At 40.7% G+C, this 20,811-nt stretch overlaps 1 protein-coding gene across 2 annotated transcripts in view; it reads left to right on the forward strand.

Moving 5' to 3' along the window:
* The window catches only part of APLF (aprataxin and PNKP like factor), a 122,154-nt gene that overhangs the window by 33,344 nt on the left and 67,999 nt on the right, over positions 1-20,811 (forward strand). For both annotated transcript variants that reach the window (XM_039529481.1, XM_039529480.1), the window contains 4 exons: positions 5,540-5,706; positions 7,583-7,775; positions 9,521-9,647; positions 17,638-17,825. In XM_039529481.1, coding sequence (XP_039385415.1) covers positions 5,540-5,706; positions 7,583-7,775; positions 9,521-9,647; positions 17,638-17,825 — 675 coding nt within the window. The remainder of the gene's footprint in view (positions 1-5,539; positions 5,707-7,582; positions 7,776-9,520; positions 9,648-17,637; positions 17,826-20,811) is intronic.

Below are 20,811 nucleotides of genomic sequence, written 5' to 3' on the forward strand. Positions count from 1 at the left end.
CTCCCCCTGTTCCCAGCCAGCCATTTAGACTGACTATCTTTTGCCTAGTGGGTGTTCTGATACAGACACATAGTCAATATTCCTAACTTCAGATACAAAAATGAAACATGCATACAAATAGGATAATCATATTCATATTCATAAATCATAACCTTTCCAATGATATCTCACATGACCTGTCTTTTATAAAATGCATTAGAATTATGCCATAGTATATCGGAGTAATATCACCGTGAAGAATATGGGGTGCAGTGTCACACCAGGCTCTCCTGTCTCTCCATCCAGTTTACTTTCCCCTGAGCTAAAGGGTGATTAGTGGGGAAGGGTCTCCTCCACAAATGTGACATTTGGCCTGAGATATGGGCAGGAATGACAGTGCTGCCAAATGTGTTGGTGTCACACCAAATGCATACTACTTGGCAGGACTGCAGAGAATATGAGATCAGTTGAGAGTCATAAGGTGGGGGAGGTGGAACAAGATTGCAGAGGGATAGAAGTATCCCTTTTCCATGACTTTAAAAAAAAGTGGCCAATAGGAGATCAGTCAGTATGGAATGGGATCCTTCAAATCCATGTAGGACTAAGCAGAAAGGAGTCTCCCCAACTGCTGTAGTGATTTGGAGTTTAGTGGCAAGGAAGGAGCTTGGTTTATTAGATTATTGTTGAACAAAGCACAATTGTGATGGTGTCTTTTTATTTTTAGATGTAACTTATTTTTTCCACTTGAAAAATAAATGGCATGGACAGCAAAAGATCACACATGAACTGTCAGTTTTTTTTTAAAGTAATCATGATGCTTACAAAAAAATCCTAACATAAATATGAGTTTAGATAAAGCAGCATAATTTGTGGACAAGCAGGATGTACAAGATAATGGCCCGGTTGGCTCAGAGAATACATATGTCAGCTGTTGTTACTGAGGATGAGAAACAAGATTTATCAGACCTGCAGCAAGCACAAAACTACTTTGTTTTGTAGAAATAACACACATCACAAACTAATTATGTAATGTAACTCAACTTAATTTGCAATAACGTAAATAGTTAACTTTTTAACAAACACAAGTAAACGTGTGAATAAGCTGAAAATGTATCTTGTAAATTATTTTTCACTTCTGAAGTGTAGAGGAGAAGATAATTCCTGTGGAAACAGACTGTGACACCACCACATGCTTTAACTTTCAAGAAAACCTCTTTGGAAATCAGTAGAAAGCATACATGTAGGTCTAAAATCATTTTAATGAAGAGTTCTTACCACAGTGGTCTTAGTCATGTGTAAAGATATGGAAGACAAATTAAAGTGTGGATTGATTATATTTGCATGAAGATGTAAAAATTTTATTAATCCTTCTTCTTTCTTGCTGCTTTCATATCCAGGGTCAGCGTAACTACGGAGAGAAAACAAAACCAATAATTCATTCAGAAAATAATCCTGGTGTAATACCCACACGTTTCATCTTCGAACAGTATTTCATGCTTACTGAATAATTAATAGTGGGCATAGGTTCTAAGAGATATCACCAGGGCCTGATCTCTCCGTTGTTCTGAGATGCAGCAAAAGTAATGTGGTTCTTCAGTGTAGGGGTGGGAAGGATTAGGGAACATGTGCAGGGAATGGGCGCCACTGTTTGTCATGAAGCACACTTCTGTGAGCCTCTTATGTACTGTTTGAGTACAGGGTAGGAGCAAGTAAGATGAAAGACTAGGATGTCCAGAGGCCGCTCAAGGCAATCTGCCACTTTAGAGAACACTACAATGTGCTGCCCCCACCATGCCACTCAAATTTGGTCTGGCTGCCCCTCTATCATGATGGAGGGGTGGCCTGGGCCAAATCTGCCAACCCAGGCAGCTGCCTAGCTTGCCTATAGTGAGAGTGGCCTCTTGAGTACGTGGATAGACCTGCTGCTCTCTGGAGGATTAGGGACACTGGAATTAGGAGTGCTGAGTGGCTCTGGTGCTTCTCTGTGACCTCGGGGAAGGATTCTACTGAATTTTACTCCTGGGAGTATTCTGTGCCAAACAAAAAAAAAAAAATTCTGCAAAATTCGTCAAATAAATATGGACATTCCAGCATGGCACTGGGGAGCACAGGCCACTGGTTGCACAGAGGTGGACAGGCACAGACTCAGTATTGAGGCTGCACCCATCCCTGACACAGCTCAAGGACCAGGCCTGCCCCAGAAACACTCCAGGCCCCTGCCCCTCCATGCCAGTTGCACCCCAGGTGTGGCCAGGCAGGCTCAGCAAGAAAGGATCCAAGTGTGGAGGGGCTTGGTGTGGGGGGATCCAGGTGTAGGTTGAGAGGGTTCTGTGTGGGGCAATCTGGGTGTGGACAGCTCATTTGGGGGATCCAGGTGGGGGGAGTCTGGGTGAACAGAGGCTTGTTGAGTAGGTTCTGGGTGCAACGGTAATGGGACTCTGCAGGGGGGTCCAGGTGAAGGTGGTTTGGGCTCAGCATGGGAGGGTCTTGGTGTCGGGGGGATAGAGCTCGGCAGGGGGGTCTGGGTGTGGGGGGTCAGTAGGGGTTCCAGATGCTGGTGGAGTGGTGCTCAGTGGAGTGGGGAACTAGGTGCATCTGGTTGGCGCTTGGTGGGGTGGGGATCTGGGTGTGGGTGGCTCGTTAGGGTGGTCCAGGTGCAGGGAGAGTGGGGCTCATCAGGGTGGGGGGGGGTTCTGAGTGCGGGGGGGCTGAGGCTCGGTGAGGTATGAGGGGGTCTGGATGCGCAGCGGTTGGGTGGATGGGGAGCAGCTCCCTATACAGGGATCCTTCCCCTTGCAGCTGAGGAGCGATGGGTGCAGGAAGTGAGTGTGTGTAGAGAGTTTGCAGAGCTTCCTGCAGCCGGGGAAGAAATCTGGGGGTGGGTCTGACCTGGCCCCGGATGCCATGCAGGGAAAGAGGAAGTCTCGTGCTCCCCAGCCGAACTGGGACTAGCAGCTGATCCTGTCACAGGGTAGGAGCCACCAGCCAGGTCTTCCCTAGTACTGCCCCCTGCCCCACAGTAATTTACCTCTCTGCCGGTTGCCTTAGGTACCTGAAACATAGTGTTTTGGAGAGTCACATGACCGCTCTTATGGCTTCCCTTTGCTTCCCCATCAGAAAGTCATTCTTCTGTAGGGAAGCAAAGAAATCTGCAGGGACATAAATTCTGCGCATGTGCAGTGGCACACAGTCCCCCCAGGAGTAGAATTTGCAAGCTTCTGAAAGTTGTTAGTCTATTCTGGCTGGTGTGGAAAATTAAACTACTGTTTGCCTTTCTTGCGTGGCTAACAACTTGACTGTAACTGAAAAACTTAGATCCAATGTCATGGCTTCCGAGTCATCACAGACCTCCGATCAGACTGCACGTTTGAACAAGTTCTGCCTCAGACCTTCTTTGCTGTCTTCTTCTCCCAAAGCATTAGTTGTGTGACTGACACACAGTAGGCCCATATTTTCCCATCTCGGACTAGCAGTTAATTACTACTGTTCTTTTCTGCCACTCTTCCTTCAGCCTGTCCTTTCCTCTGATTGGTAGCTCAGTGCTGCTGTGCTTGATGTCGCTCAGGGTTTGTTTACACTCCAGTACAATAGGAAAAACAGAGGTGTTAAATAACTTTATTTTAAAAATTGTCAGAAGTTTCAGGAGTTGTCTTCAAGGCAAGATAATCGTGGAGGGTCAATAATAGTTGAAGAAGGATAAGGTACAACTATTTTTTTTCTCAATTCCCTAGACACATCAAAGACAAATAATTACTTCAGCTTTTACATTTATCCTGAAGAGCACGCTACCTTTTCTCTTGACAGAGTTAATAGGCATTTTTCAAAAAATGTTTACAGTTAGAGGATTTTGGAACAGATCAGAAGATAAGATAAACGTGTCATGCTTCTGAAATTTAACCCTGTGCTTTTTATATTGCAGGAATAGAATCTTATTGTGATGTGTATATGCTCTAAGAACAGGGAAGTTTTCAGAGATCTTCGCTTATTTTCTTGTCTAAATAAATTAAACAAAGTTCATACTGTTATCTGACTCCCCATCACTGAATTATTAATTTTAATTATTCTCTGTGAATGTGAATAAATGTCATCTGGCAACCAGTTAGAAATGCAAATAAGTAGTGATTGCAATCTTTGCAAATACAGCTTGCAGAATTGAACAGAGAAGCTGAGAAGTTGACCTAGGTGACTTTATTCTATAGGGAACAATTATAATGCCGAGGTCACCTAAAATTGCTCGTTTCACTGATTAGTAGTACCCATGTGCTTAATTTTATGCACTGGGAGCAGTTCCATTGATTCCAGTTGGACTGTTTAGTGTGTGATGCACAGTACATAGGTAAGTTTTTTTTGCAGGATACAGGCCTAGCTCTTCCTAGCTGGAGATGCTCCTAGCCCATTGGATAGTAGTTCTTATGTGAGCAAACCCATAGCAGAAATCAGTTTCTATAAGCTTTCTCCATGAAAATCAAAGTAGTTTTGATAGCTAATAGAATTAAATGTGCTAATTCATATACTTCATCTAATGTATCCTGTGTCTAAAATCTTAGATATTCACAAACGTGAGTAGTTTTGAAGTCTGACTGTTGAGACTAGAGAGATCAATAAAAAGTTAGTCTACAAGAAAGGCTGGGTTAACCCATCCGTAGGCCCTAGGGAAACATACACTTCTAGGATCCTGCCTTCTAATCTGAATAACAACCACCACCTCCGGTTCCTTTTTTTTATTCGTTGCTGGTCCCAAAAGAAGCATCGTTTGCTATAATAGTGACAAAATGATGGGAAATGCAAGCATAAATGGGGGGAGGAGATGGAGGAGGAGAGATGGAAGGAAGGGAAAAATACATTTCAGAGATGTTCCCTCCCATACATGCCGCTGCAGTAAATTCCCATCCCAGACTATCTCTTCCCAGTCATCCACTGGTGCAGATGTGTGTGTGAACTGAAAAAACTTCACTCACTTGAGTGAGTGGTGGAATTACCTAACACATGGGGTCACAATACCCCTCAAGTAAGTCAAGTTCTTTCAGTTCACGCACAAATCTGCATTTGCCAAAACAAAATGTTGATCGTTCTCCCCTGTCCTCAAAATTGGGGTCCTACTAGGCACATGTGTAGTTTGCCAATGAGTTGCTCTGGTCCTATCTACAAGGTCTAGTTTATCAAATGAGTCATTTAAAAGGTTTAGAACACTGAAAATATTGGATTTTTTCCAACATTTTCCCCGGAATTAAGTCCTACCTAGACCTCTGGTGTAAAATTGGTACAGGAATTATTTCATCTTCATAGAACCCAAACAAAATTTAAATGGAAATGGAAATATCAACTCAGCCCTATAGCTTCTATTGAACAGCTACCAGTACATACATAATATCGATATAAAAAAAGTTTATAAGTGGGAATCAGTTGTTTTTTCTAATACTGTACTTTATTTCTGTTTAACATACTAACAACTATTCAATTGTGTTAGTAACTGAGTCAATGAATTGCTGTGTAATGTTAGCTACTAGGATTCCTACAGCATAGCATATGGTGTACCAATGTTCTTTTTTTAAATTGACAGGTCCATGTAAATCCTTGTTTTTATCAATCACCTGAGACTAGCCATCTATTACCATTGGAAACAGATGAATGGCACTCTTTGAGCCCAGGTGACAGCTTTTCCCTCTTAATAGACAAATACATTTTCAAGGTCCTCTCTACACACTCAGATGTGGAAAGCACACTAAGGTAACGATAGCCGATGTGGAAAAACCAACAGTAATACTATTTGTAATATAAACTTGTTAATTATAGTTTTCTAAGACACAACAGATCTTGAATGAACAAAAAAATAAATCCAAATAAACATCTGCTTAAAGTCAAGTTTATTGTATCTTTTCATTAAGAACATAGAAGGAAAGCGTGAAGTAACTAGATCAAACCATATCAGATATACACTGCTGTCCCAATCTTGGAACTGTAGTGAGTGGTTTATTGTAGTATCTGGTGGGGAGGTTATGGGGAATGAGAAACATGTACTTGCTTTATCATTTTTACCTGTCAGTGTTTTAATAAATAGAATCAAAAGTGCTTTTGTATTTCACGGATGAGATTTTCAAAGGCATGACAACTAACTCCCATTGAAAACCTGTGTTTTAGAAATTGTGGGGGAAACTGAACTTTACTTAAATAGGTAGTATAATGTTTAATGTAATTTTAATTTAAAAAATAAGATTTGGTTAGCAACCAATAAAAAGATTCTACTTCCATACATCCTGATCTCACAAGTAGGGATCTTGTTTTAGATGTAACCCTTTAGATCTTTTTTTCTGGTAAGTGAGTTACCAAAATATTTATTGCTGGAGGAGCAGAAAAATGACCATGAACACCACTCTCTAGGGACAACTGATTTGAAGGACTGAAACAATTACATTGCTGATGGACACTGTACTTCAGATGGTTCCTGAACCAAAAGCTACTGCATACTTCAAATTTTCAGTTCACACCTCACACTTTCCAAGTTGTGGAGAGGAGAGAGCTAGTAGACAGGCAGATGTTGAAGATCCTGAATCATATTTTAAACTCTTAGAAATGTTTAAACTTCAGAATTCTGTTTTAAATGCACTGACTTCTAGTTTTCCAATGGGCATTATGGTTGTCCACAAGCCTCAGTGGAACAGCCAACAAGATTTCTATTTTTGTTAAAAAGCAAAAACCCATGTAAAGATTGAAAAACATAAATAGATGAGTGTCAAATTTCAGCCTAGCACAAATGTTTATCAATTACCTGCTATTTTATGACAAAACAATGTATATTGAATTATACAAGTATGTAAATAAAAGTTAGACCTATGTGCAAGTACCGTGCTGAATTAGGCCCCAAATAAAGAAGTGCATTTAGTCTATTATATATAATTTTGTTTACTATTTCTAATTTGTAAAGCAACAACAATCTGCACTCTCTACTTGGAAATAAGCTAGTATAACAGAATGAAAAATGAGCTACTGCTACTGGAAATGGAAAATGAATGTTTGAGATATGGGAGCTGGGAATGAAAGTTTGCTTTTCTGTCTGTTCTATTTTAGGATTTTATGCTGCTGATTACTACTGTAATATTTGTATCTTTTAGAATTTGAATAACACACTTCAATAACTGTATTCAATTTATGGTAAAAATGATTATTTTCAATAATGCAGTAGTAGTATTATAAGTTAACAGCTCCTACAGTTAAATGAAGGCAGAAACCATTTTATTTTATGGTCAGTAATGAAATCTAGTTTCACTTTGTCATATTGGGGTTTTGTATGGTCTTACCCTTAACCTTGGATCTTAAGCAGTGCTGACTGATGATTTGGTTGCTTTTAGGCAACCATGTAGTTTGTTCCCTAGATACATCATAATAAAAAATTGCCAACAGGCTTAAGAGAGAGTTATTCTAGCACCATTAATATGTATGGTAGATGCAATACAGAGGAGGTTTTTTGTTGATCTCAATATCTGAAACTGAGGTTTGCTTCTACATTATGGCATTTTAGTGAAAATAGACATTTAGAGTTCAAATAGATAAAGGAAGTTTTTGAGATTTTTTTCCCCACTAAAAGATGCATTTTAATATACTACAGGAAAAATAGCAAGATTGCTGCAGATGAAACAGCAAATAAATCCTCTTCAAGTGGTCATCCTATCAAGATGTCTTGTGATCCATCTTTAGCAGAATTAACTTCATGTTCCAATAATAACATACAAGTGAAAGCACATTCTCTATTGGAAAGGACAGGAGAAATTCCAAAAAATGAGACTTCTTCCAAGAGTTCGGTGAGTGTTAACATCTGATTAAATATTGCAACATGTCTGTATTTTTGGAAGGGTGGGCTGAAAGTCAGGTAAAATGAAAATTGTTTTTGTTCTTGTCTCTGTACCTTTTTAAAGCCCTTCATGGGGAGTAGGTTCTTTGACAACTCAAGAGGCTGTTTGAGAATACATTATCTTGATTTTATTTACTATAATAGAATTTCCAAAAAAATTGTGGCTGTCACAAAAGCCTTAAGCTGACATGCCTGAGCTTTTCCATATACTTGCAGCACTGTAAACAGGTGCAAAGCAGTAAAAGATTTCTTCAGAACAAAGCATGGCTTTGTTAGTGAGTGATATCAGAAATAAAATTTGTATTTTGTGGGAGAAACAAGTGTTGAGTTCTGCTTATGTCCTTACAAATCCTGTTGTGTTCCAAAGCAGTGTGATATACTGGAAAAAAGTGACTATGAACAGGGACGTGCCCCCAAAGCCATTGCCTAGGGGAATGTACAACACAACACAGTGCTTGTACCCTGCTGAAAAGCCTCTGAAGTTCACTCTCCTCATGTGCACTGCATCTCCTCATGTGCACTGCATCTAGAACCACGGACACACTGTACTGGGACTAGGTCAGGGAAGATCTACATGTACTGTTCACACAGCTTCTTCCACTTGGTTACAGCTCTGGAGTTGTGTGTTCAGGGTCAGACAGAATACAGAAAAAAGGATCATATTACCCTGCCTTTGTAGTGTTAATGTTTCCTTATGTTTGTGGTAAACAGGCTTAGAGCCAGAATTTGCAAACAACAGAATTTTCAAAACTCTGTCTTGTTATCTTTCTGTGGCTGAGTAAAATGGCTTTCAGTGTAATTACTGAGATGCCAATTTTATTTTATTTTTACTACTGTTGCTTTTCTAATGGAGAAAGCAATGTCGTGCAAAGACAGACACGCAGGACGATTGCTCTTTGATAACATACTATCGCTGATATTTTTCTTTATAAGTACAATTGAAATGCCAGCCTTCATCACACTTACAAGACTTCCAAAATATATTTTATCCCTTCTTAAAAGCAGAGGTTGTATTGGTTTAAAACTGACTATACCAGTCAATGATCATGTCATAAATGAGTCTGTATATTTTTTCTTGTTTCAGAGGGGTAGCCGTGTTAGTCTGCATCTGTAAAAAGCACAGAGTCCTGTGGCACCTTAAAGATGTTAGTCTTTAAGGTGCCACAGGACTCTTTGTGTATTTTTCTTGTTTCTCTAGCCCAGTTCTGGAGTCTTTGTTTCTGAGCATAACTTAGTAGGGAGTGAAACAGCCACTTGAAAAATGCTGAACTTTTTTGCTTCTCCCATTCTGCATAATAATTCACTGCTCCTTACTCTCACTGTCTCCAGGCTTTCTGATGCTTCAGTGGGCACAAGCCATGTGGCATGAGTGGCAAGGTATCAGTGAGATCTTTTATGAACCTTTTGGTCTGTAAATGAACATAGGCTTTCTTCCGAGGGTTAAGGAGTAAAGAGAGGCTTCTTTAAATACTGATTGGCTGAGAGAGTAGGCGGTGCCAAAATGTTCAGCATTATGACTGGCTTTTGCTTCTGTTAAGCTGTACCTACAAGAAAACCAGATCCGTTCAGGCTGTTTATGAAGACAAAGCTGCTTACAAATGTCTTTTGAACCAAGTCTTTTTTTTTCATAGTTTCTGTATCCTAAAACTAGGGGGATAAAAGTACTGTGGTCCTAATCAACAAACATTATTTCAGTTGTTTTCTGCTAGTTGTAATGAAAGTGAGGAGCTAAAGCCTGTCTGGAGGAAAAGGATGCTTCCATCTTGGATGTTGCAAGGAGATCTCATGGTTCAAAGTCTTTCAACTCCAGTCCCTAAAAGAGGTAGGTTAGTAATGAATACAAAATACTTTCCTTATGACAGTATGCATATTCTCTGCTTTGATCTCTTCAGAACATCAATATGGTAAAGTGGGGATATAAATTGATTATTTTTCCTCCATGGAATCCTCTTTACATTCCTCTTTATAGTTTGACAGATGACTGAACATATTCACTTCTATTGCTTCCTTTGTTGCACATGTTATGGTCTCTGGTGTTTGCAGCATGCATCCAAAGAGAGGGTGAACCTTTTATTCTGACCTGTAAGCCTGACGCAGAGGGCACATTTGCCTTCCTAAAAGCTTGTTGACAACTTCTTTCTTTTACATGTTTGGTTTTGTTAATGTTTTTTCTTGACAGATTACACCTTGATGACAGGTTAACTTGTGTAACAGTTCTGGTCAGTTTTATAGTGCCTGTAGTTCAAAAAAAAAAGTGTCTTGAAGTTTTTTCCCCAAATTTCAGCAGCATCAGCAATACTGCAGCAATCTTTCTGCAATTTGTCCAAGGCTATGGAAAGAGGCTTCAGTGTATTTAGCACATCTTCTACATTTCTCTTTAGTTTGTTGTTGTCTACTTTTATCATTCTGTAGTATACAGAATGGGCAGGGGAGCAAGGTAATATCTTTTATTGAACCAACATCTGAGCTACACACATTGTCTCCCTAATATCCTGGGACCAACACGGTTACAACAACTCTGCGATTTACCAGTAGGCAGCCCATAAGAATGATGCAAAAATGAGTTCGCTATCCAGTTCATCCAGATTGTTCAGACATATCCGCAGCATCGTCTTCAAAGCCATTGCCTTCTGAGAAGCATGTTTCAGAATATTTCATTATGAGAACCAGACCTTGCATCTCTTTTCTGCACTGTTTATATTTGGCACATGTTCCTTTTTTTTAACCTGATGTACAGGGATTTGTTGAAGAGATTCCTGAATGGGGTCTTTTTTTATGACTTGCAGCCAGTGCTGTTTTTTTCCCCTCCAGTTCCCAGACATTGAAATCAACACAGGCTGCACTCTGAAGAATGTTGTCCCTTCTTCCCATAGCGGCCTTCACTCTGACACCAGCGTTGCTTCCTTCTGGTTGCACATATTGCTCCTTCTTTTTTGTTACATAACTCCCTTGTTTGTTCGTATCTCCGTCTTTGTACGCAGGCAAGGAGCTAAAGGAAGGACATTAATTTGAAGTGCCTTGAAGCAAGGGCTGGTAGTTAGTGGGCAGATCAATGTTTTTCCACAAGCTAGAGATAAGTTTTCATGGTGGGTGGAGTCATAAATATTCAGTATTTGAGAACTGAGCCAAGCAGAGGTCAGATTGGGAGAAGAGTATGAGTCCTTGCAGGTGGGCTCAGTGGATGATCCTGATGAGATGCATGACAACATCTCCTGGCATCAGAAGCCAGGTCCCAATGCCTGGGATAAGTTTGCCAGCCCCTGCGTCCCCCACAAATTCAAACCCAAGTACATGACTTATTGTGCCATATTTATAAAGTTTGACCTCAAAAGTTAGATGCTTTGCCCCTTATTCTTTCTTTATATAGAAAAGCAGTTTTTAACTCAGAGTTTTTGATAGAGGTTCATGCATATTGCATATTGATAGAGGCTTCAACATATTTGTTTTTTATTTAAACATTTTAGGAGATTATAATAAGTTGGGCCTTACCATATTTTATATTAAATTCAAATTTAATTTTAAACAGCTTTATTTTTAAAATGAAAAACTTAAAATTAAAAAAAATCAGATTTCAATGTAAAAAAAGACAACCTTTTTTTTTAAAAAATCATCAATTTTTATCCATCCTGGGTGAGAGGCAGCAATACAAGTCCATCTGTCTGGTGGATGAGACTACTAGGGTAGCTTGTTACTACTTGCTAACCTCACAAGAATCTGGGATTTGCTTGAAGAAGCAAGAAAGGCTATTCATCAGAGACAAAAGTACTATTCTGAACTTCTGCCAACATATTAGTTCCAATTTTTGAAGTACAAACTTCTTTGGAAAATGAAAATATTGTAAATGCTTTTTTTGTGAAGACTATCATTATTTTACAGTTAGTCCTGGTAACTTACCATTGTTTTGATGTTTACAAATAGAAGTTACTGGAGAGATTCACATCTATGATGGTGAATGACACTTAGGTGCTGATTACCTCATTTAAAATTGTTCAGTCATCCACCCCATCCGATCAGATAACAGCCTCTTGAGTTCTTCTCGGGTAATGTTAAATACTGCCACTTTCCTATAAGTGGGTAGTAACAGAACCATTCCATATTGGTCATGTGTTGTCCTATTTATGATTCAGATATGAGTATTAGTATCATTTAGTGTCACTGAATGACACTATTAAACATATTAAAATGTGGTCTGTTAGTTGAATTCAATATGACAGAGGGTACAGATTCAGTCTATTGATATTTGACAAGGATGAAGCTGTCATTGACTTCAGCATTAAAATTATTTAACATGTAGGGTTCTGGTGTACCGGGACCACTGCCTATCAAACTGACCAATATGGTCTCATCGTTTCTTTGTGCTCCCTCTCTGTATCGATCTGTCCTCTATCTTCTACTTAGATTGTAAGCTCTTTGGGGCAGAGTCTGTGTTTTTGTTCTGTTTGTACAGTGCTAGCACAGTGGAGTCTTGGTGCGTGACTGGGGCTCCTAGGTGATACGGTAATACAAATAATAAATGAATCTGACTTTAAAATGCTAACAACAATCCAGGGAAAGCAGTTGTTTGGGTGCTGATTGCTGAGAATTTTCCTCTTTAATGGTTTGTATGCATAAACTGAGTGGTGTTCTTTGAGTAGTGTTCCTGCTGGTGCTCCCCGCTAGGTTTATTCACACCCCTACACCTCTGTTCTGAGATTTTTAGGTATCAGTGTCCACTCGGTCCGCACATGTGCTCTGTCCATCTCATGCTCTGCTTTGGTGCTAAATAGCGCTGTGTGGGCAAACCGCCCTCAGTTCCTTCTCAATCACCTTTGGCCTGCGACAGAGCCTTAGCAGAGTCTACATTCAGAGTTCCTTATCTATATCATACTTTGTTTCTCAGTTACGTCACTATCAAGTACTTCGGTCCTGCAGAAGACCAGAATGACATCTAATGGCCAATCGTCAGAGCTTGCCTCAGTGGTACTGACCACTACTCTGATACTGCAGGAATTTCGTTTCCTCTAAAGACTTATTAGTCTTGGAGATGCCTGATTTGTCTCTGCTCAGCACAGACATGATCTTGGTACTGGTCACATCTGGTCCCTGACTTACATGTAGTATCAAGTTTCAGAGTAGCAGCCGTGTTAGTCTGTATCCGCAAAAAGAACAGGAATACTTGTGGCACCTTAGAGACTAACAAATTTATTTCAGCATAAGCTTTCGTGGGCTACAGCTCACTTCTTTGGATGCATGGAATGGAACACACAGACAGGAGATATTTATACATACAGAGAACATAAAAAGGTGGAAGTGCGCATACCAACTGGAAGAGTCCAATCAATTGAGATGAGCTATCATCAGCAGGAGAAAAAAAACCTTTGAAGTGATAATAGATGACCCATAGAAGGTGTGATGACTCCTCATCGATTATCACTTCAAAGGTTTTTTTTCTCCTGCTGATGATAGCTCATCTCAATTGATCGGACTCTTCCGTTTTCATTGACGTTGTAAATGAACGTGAAGACAGCACCGTCCTAAATTGACACCATTTGACAAGGACTGGAAACAACTGGACTTATTTGGGCAAAAATCATATTCATCAGTGACCCTACACTTTAGGATTGCTAATTACCAAGCTCTTATGGCAGTGGTGGGCAACCTGCAGCCCGTCAGGGTAATCCGCTGGCGGGCTGTGAGACAGTTTGTTTACATTGACAGTCCACAGGCACGGCTGCCCGCAGCTCCCAGTGGCCACGGTTCGCCATTCCTGGCCAATGGGAGCTGCGGGAAGCGGCATGGCATGGCATGGCATTGGCCAGGAACGGTGAGCTGCGGCCACTGGGAGCTGCAAGCGGCCGTGCCTACGGACAGTCAATGTAACAAACTATCTTGCGGCCCACCAGTGGATTACCCTGACGGGCCGCCAGTTATGCACCACTGCCTTATGGCAAAGTACTGTCATACTAACTACTCTAAGTTAAATGCCTTCATCAGCTATCTCCCAACTGATCAAAGAGAATAGTTCCAGGCAGTCAATGCTGAGGGTCAGCTCCTTGTGAGGACATTGTTGCAGGCCTCTCTGGATGCTATTGATACAGCTGCTCACTCCATCTCAGCAACAGTGGTTATGTGGAGAGCTCCATGGCTTCACCTTTCTCTCTTTCCAGAGGAGGTACAATCCATGGTGGAAGACCACCCATTCGAGGGATCCAAATTATTTGCAGAAAGAACAGGCGAATCCCTCCACACATTAAGATGCTAGAGTAATGTTGCATTCCCTGGCAATTTACACACCTTTACAAAAAAGGAGATACAGTAAGTCGCAGATGGCACAGAGATCCCAGCCAGCTCAATTTCCTCCTCCCCAGTGGCATTATGAACCCCAACGGAAACGACAAAGACTACAAAAATGGAAACTAGCTGCTCTACGATCATCAACATCACAGCCATCAAGATCTGAACACCAATGTTGATCGGTTGGTCGAGGCCCCGAGTTACCACTGCCACTTTTATTTGCTGCAACAATCAACATCTGCATCCATTTGGTGACCACCTTGTTCTTTCATCAAAACTGGGAGCACGTAATCACAGACAAGTAGGTATTGGAGATCATCTCCCTGGGATATTCAGTTCACTTTTACCTCACTCTCCCCTGCCCACCCCCACCTGTCCCTCTTCGGGGACCCTGCCCAGGAGCACCTTTTATGTCAGGAAACAAACTATCTTCTGGACCTAGGTGCTATAGAACCAGGTATTAGACTTTAAGATTGTGACCTAGAACCAGTTGAAAAAATTCCCTTTTTATTTCCATGAGGATTTTAAATAAAACATTTTTTGTTCATTTTTTTTCAATGATTCAATATAAAATGAATTTGAAATTTTTCATTTATCTTCCATTCTCCAAAAAATCCACCTTTCCCTTTCTCTCATTTACTTCCTCCTCCTGTTTTTCCTAGCTTGCTCCACTTGCTGCACTGTTCCCTCAGTGTGCGCTAGTGCATCAGGAGTTGGACTATAGCCCTGGCTTCCCCTCTTCCTCTTCCCTCTCTCCTTTAGGGCACTGTATACCCCAGAAGAAGTAGACACGCAGTGGGAGGGACTGTAGATTTTGCCTGGTTTGTGCAGGCTGCAAGAGGAGCAGAGGATTCTCTATTCACATTCCCACTCACTGCTGCCTGGTGTAATGGCTAAGCAGAAAGTGTATCTCAAATAACTCCTATAAATAGGCCTGCCAAATTCACGGTCATGAAAAACGCATTATGGACTGTGAAATCTGGTCTCCCCTAGTGAAATCTGGTCTTTTGTGTGCTTTTCCCCTATACTATACAGATTTCATGGGGGAGACCAGTGTTTCTCAAATTGGGGGTCCTGACCAAAAAGGGAGTTGCAGGGGGTCGCAAGGTTATTTTAGGGGGTCACTGTATTGCCACCCTTACTTCTGCGCTGCTTTCAGAGCTGGGCAGCTGGAGAGTGGCAGCGGCTGGCCAAGTGCCCCGTTCTGAAGGCAGTGCCACGCCAGCAGCAGCGCAGAAGTAAGCGTGACAATACCATACTATGCCACTCTTTCTTCTGCGCTGCGGCCTTCAGAGGCCGGAGGGTGGCGACTGCTGACCGAGGGCCCAGCTTTGCAGGCAACATCACAGAAGTAAGGGTGGCAGTACCACACCATGTCATCCTTCTGAACTGCTGCTGACGGGAGCTCTGCCTTCGGAGCTGGGCTCCCTGCCAACAGCCACTGCTCTCCATCTGCCCAGCTCTGTATAGGCAGTGCTGCTATGAGCAGCAATGCAGAAGTAAGGGTAGCAGTACCGCAACCCCCTACAATAACCTTACGACCCCCCACAACTCCTTTTTGGGTCAGGACCCCTACAATTACAATACTGAAATTTCAGATTTCAATAGCTGAGATCATTAAAGTTACAATTTTAAAAATCCTATGACTGTGACATTGACCAAAATGGACAGTGAATTCGGTAGGGCCCTAACTATAAAGCAGTATATTTAGCAGAATCAGGTTTACTATAGGAACTTGCTTGTGTAAACTTCAATGGTCTGCAGTGTTTCATGATACTGTTGTATGAAAGACACTACGTAAAAGACACATGGTACAAGCCATTTACCTGACTATTTTGCCACTACATAAGTTAATAAGCTACAGTATCAGCCAAATAAGAGAGTCCAGTATGTCCTCTGCCGTACACTGAATCTCTTTCCCGTAATCATTCTTATGAAGCCCCCTTCTCAAATCATCTATTCATAGCGGTTAATTTTGTAAATTCAGATTTAACAGGGAAAACAGCAAGTAAAGACTACTGTATTCAATTGAAACTGCCGCGGAAGTATAGCTAGTCAGTATGTAACTACCTGACTTGGCCAAGATAACTCAGCTCAACACCCCTTGTCTTAGGAAAACTGTTGATTCTTAATATGGCCAGGATTTGTCATCACAGAATCAGGAAATCATAGAACTGTAGGATTAGAAGGGACCATAAGGGTCATCAAGTCTAACCCCCTGCCAAGATGCAGGATTTGTTGTGTCTAAACCATCCAAGACCGATGACTATCCATCCTCCTTTTGAAAACCTCCAGTGAAGGAGTTTCCATGACCACCGGAGGCTGTCTGTTCCATTGTTCTACTTCTTACAGTTAGGAAGGTTTTCCTGGGATTTAATCTAAATCTGCTGTGCTGTAGTTTGAACCCATTGCCTCTTGTTTTGCCCTCTGTGGCAAAAGGGAACAACTTTTCTCCATCCTTTTTATGGCAGCCTTCCAAGTATCTGAAGACCGCTATCATATTCTCTCTCTCCCCCCACACCCATTCTCCTCTTTTCCAAACTAAACATACCCAGTTCCTTCAGCCCTTGCTCGTATGGCTTGCAGTCCATCCCTTTGATCATTTTTGTCACTCCCTTCTGGATCCTTTCCAGTTTCTCTACATCCTTTCTATATATTGTTGACCAAAACTGGACACAGTACTCCAGCTGAGGCGTCACCAGCACAGAACAGACTGGTACTATCACCTCCTGTGACTTGCATGCTATGCTTCTGTTAATGCAACCAAAAATTGCATTTGCCTCCCAATCTGTATTTGTGCATTTGTTTTTTCTTCGCTAAGTGTAGCACCTTACATTTGTCTTTGTTGAATTTCATTTTGTTTATAGCCCAGTTCTCCAATTTATCAAGATCTCTTTGAATTTTAGCTCTATCCTCCAAAGTGTTTGCAAGCCCCAGGTTGGTCTCATCTGCAGATCAGATCAGTTTGCTATTTCTACATCCAGGTCATTAATAAAGTTGTTAAACAACACCAAATCCTGAACAGATCCCCGTAGAACCCCACTTGTGACCTCCCTCCAATCTGACATCATTCCATTAATAGTTACTCTTCGTTTGTGGTTGTTTAATCAATTATGTATCCACTTAATAGAGGTACTGCTGAGCCTGCATTTATCTAGCTGACTTATCAGAATGTCATGTGGGACTGTGTCAAAGCCTTGCCGAAGTCCAGGTATATTATGTCCACTGCATTTCCCCCATCCACCAAAACAGTTACTTTATCAAAGAAGGAAATCAAGCTGGTTTGGTATGATTTGTTCTTAGTAAATCTATGGTGGCTGCTAGTGATCACCCCTTCATCCTCCAGGTATTTTCAGATTGAATGTTTTATACCTTGCTCTAGTAGCTTCCCAGATATCTAAGTCAGGCTGACTGGTCTATAGTTTTCCAGCTCCTTTTCACGTTAGCCTTTCTCCAGTCTTCTGGGACGTCTCCTGAAGTCTTGAAGGTTGCATTCAAGGTAGGATCCCATAAATATCCTCTTTTTCTTTTTCTTTAAGGTGGTGGAGTAACAAGAGGCAGAGGGAGAGGAAAAAGTGATATGGAACCATCAAAGTCAAGAGCAAATGTGCAGGGGAGAAAACGGTTAGCTTCTGAAGAGCATTTAGGGGATATCAAAGAGATGGAACAGGATCAGGGAAAAAAGAGCAAAACGTCTGAAGAGGAAGCCACTGTCCCCCCATCACAGGTAATGTTTTTTGTATATTGCTGAGCTCCATTATTTCAAGTATTACTGAAGTGCAATTAGCAATGTTAGAGCTTTAAAATTGGTTCGTCTCTTGCATCATAACTATCTTCAGCTTTTTATCTCATGATAAAATATTTATTCCAGAGAAAACTTGCCTTCCCAGTGTTGTACAAACTAGAAACAGGAATTACTATGTTTAGGGTAAAACAAGAAACCTAGGATGTAAAGTACTATTAAGGTTCTTCTGTCAATAAGCTGCCACCCCTAGTGCTAACAGTGCTACCCATATCCGTGTTTTGGGGTTCAAAAACTGAAATATACCATAGGACAATCTGAAGGCTTTTAAAAATTAGTGGTGATAATTTTGTAGTATTTTATGTTTTAATCACATTTCCTAATGGCTGTTTTCCAGCATATGTTAGAAGTTAACAGATTTTCTGTAATTTTCCCTCTTATTGATGGTTGTTTTTTCTGATACTTTTACTTTCTTTGAATTTGTTCAGGTGTTTGTGGGGTTTTCATTTTGTTTTGTTTTTTGGTCGGTAGCCCCATTTACAAGTGTTGAGACTTTTTCAGGGAAGAGTGGAAGGGGATTTATTTTTAATAGCAGTGATTTATTGTAAGATATAGTTTTCTTGTCCTCATGTATGTTTTTGTGGTTTGTATGATCACCTGCTGAAATGTTATTTACCTCAGTCTGTAGTTCTAAGACTTCTTTATGGCTTCTGCTCCACTATCATAAAAATTCCATAAATTTTCTCTAGCTCACAGAGGAGGCAGGATTATCTAATTTCTCCATTATCTAATTTCTGATGCTGAATCCATTGCTGTGCAATCTGAGTAACTTAATATATTAGTATCAGAGGGGTAGCCGTGTTAGTCTGGATCTGTAAAAGCAGCAAAGAATCCTGTGGCACCTTATAGACTAACAGACGTATTGGAGCATGAGCTTTCATGGGTGAATACCCACTTCACCGGATGCATGTGACGAAGTGGGTATTCATCGGATGCATCCGACGAAGTGGGTATTCACCCACGAAAGCTCATGCTCCAATACGTCTGTTAGTCTATAAGGTGCCACAGGACTCTTTGCTGCTTTTAATATATTAGTGAGCACAGAAAGATCCCTCTGTTTTTTCCTTTCCTCTATATTGTAAGAAGTTTTTGTTATAGGGTATCTTGGTTTTTAGATTTTAATATGTGATTTTGGTGGAGATGCTGGAAGTTTGGGAAAGCTAGGTCAGGAAACTGGGCTTTACATTTTCTTTGGAAGGCATGCAGATTTGTGGTCATTCTGATCTCTGCCAGAAGTGAGTTCCACAGTTGTTGACTAGTTGCCAAGAAAGCTGTCTCCTGTGTACGGATCTCAATCTTTGGGTTTCAGTGGAATTTATCTGTTGTGGGATGTCATGATCAGTGACTGGCCCCTAAGGTAACCTGGGCAAATTTAATAGGAGTGCTTTAAAAATTAAGACAAAAATCTTGAATTTGACTTAGTGTTCAACAGGAAGCTCGTGAAGAAAATTGATCATGGTGTGACATGCTCTTGACTCAGTGTTGCTGTGTGAGCAAGCTGCTGTGTTCTGAACCAATTGGAGCTCTTTTAAGGCTGTCAGTTCTATTTCTAGATCCAGGATGTTGCAGTAATCAAGATTAGAGGCTGCAAATGTATGGAACACTATGGTTAATTTTGAATCTTGCCCATGGAAAGATGTAGATAGCTGCAGAAATTGGAGGATTTCATAACTTATGTTGGAGAAAAGGTGGCAATTTTTGCTTTTTCCATGGCTAAGGCATAGATTTGCAAGAATTCCTTGTGCTTGAGTGTCTGCCTGTGCTGTTGCCTTCAGTGCTTGAGTTTTCTTCTTTCCTTCTCCTGTCTCAGGTTATCTGGGAGGTGAGGGGAATGGACACCTCTGTTTTAGCCTCAGTGGCTACGTTTAATGAGTCGTCATAGTGTCATTTATTTCATGTCTTTTTTTGTGTGCTGGAATTTCCAAAAAAGGTTTTTTGAGATTAGACTAAATCATTACCTTTGTGAGTGGGCCATTTTAGTAGCTTCTTGTTGTTTGGGCGTGGGGAACTTTCTGATCTCAGTCCAAAGCAGGTGTCTATTGGTCAATAAGCTTTTCCTACTTATCTGTATCCATGTCCTAGGCAAAAACTAGCTCGTGTGTAAGCTGTTTTTTTTGTTTTTGTTTTTTTTAAATACTACTAGGATGACAAGCTGAGAAGTAAAATGATACTTTCACAAACGCTGGTGAAAGAACTTTTGTTTTCCGGCAGCGGAAGTCATCATTTTATTGTCAAAATAGTGGCTGTTTGAGTTTTCATAAACATAGAGCGTGACGTACATTATGTGCATTAGTTTTGTTTTGCTACACAGAGAAAACAAGAATTCACATTGCAACTTCTGCAATACGTTGTCACCATTATGCATTTTCTTTCTTCCTGCTTGTACTGTAAACATAATTACTAGCAACTAATTACAAAAAAGCCACATTTTGTGATGAGATAATGAGACTTTCCCTGAAAAATGTTTGCCTTTGAACGTCTATTTAAAAAAAAAATTGTAAAAAGAAAGTCTTCTACCAGTCATTTTATTTTATTTTATTTTATTTTATTTTATTTTATTTTATTTTATTTTAATGATTTAAAGATCTTTCTAACATCAAAATTAACATGTGAATTTATCATCGGGCTTGGCTACACTGGAGAGTTGCAGCGCTGGTGGTGGCTTTACAGCGCTGCAACTCACTCACCGTCCACACTTGCAAGGCACATAAAGTGCTGTATCTCCCTGGCTACAGCGCTGGCTGTACTCCACCTCTGCCTGGGGAATAACGACTGCAGCGCTTGTGTGCCAGTGTAAACAGTGATTAATCTTACTACGCTGTAACTGACCTTCGGAATTTTCCCATAATGCTTTTAACTAAAGAACTCTCTTTGTTTTGTTGTGATGCCTCTCTTTGTTTTGTTGTGAACT

Source organism: Mauremys reevesii, linkage group 3 (assembly GCF_016161935.1).
Source record: "Mauremys reevesii isolate NIE-2019 linkage group 3, ASM1616193v1, whole genome shotgun sequence".
NCBI lineage: Eukaryota > Metazoa > Chordata > Testudines > Geoemydidae > Mauremys > Mauremys reevesii.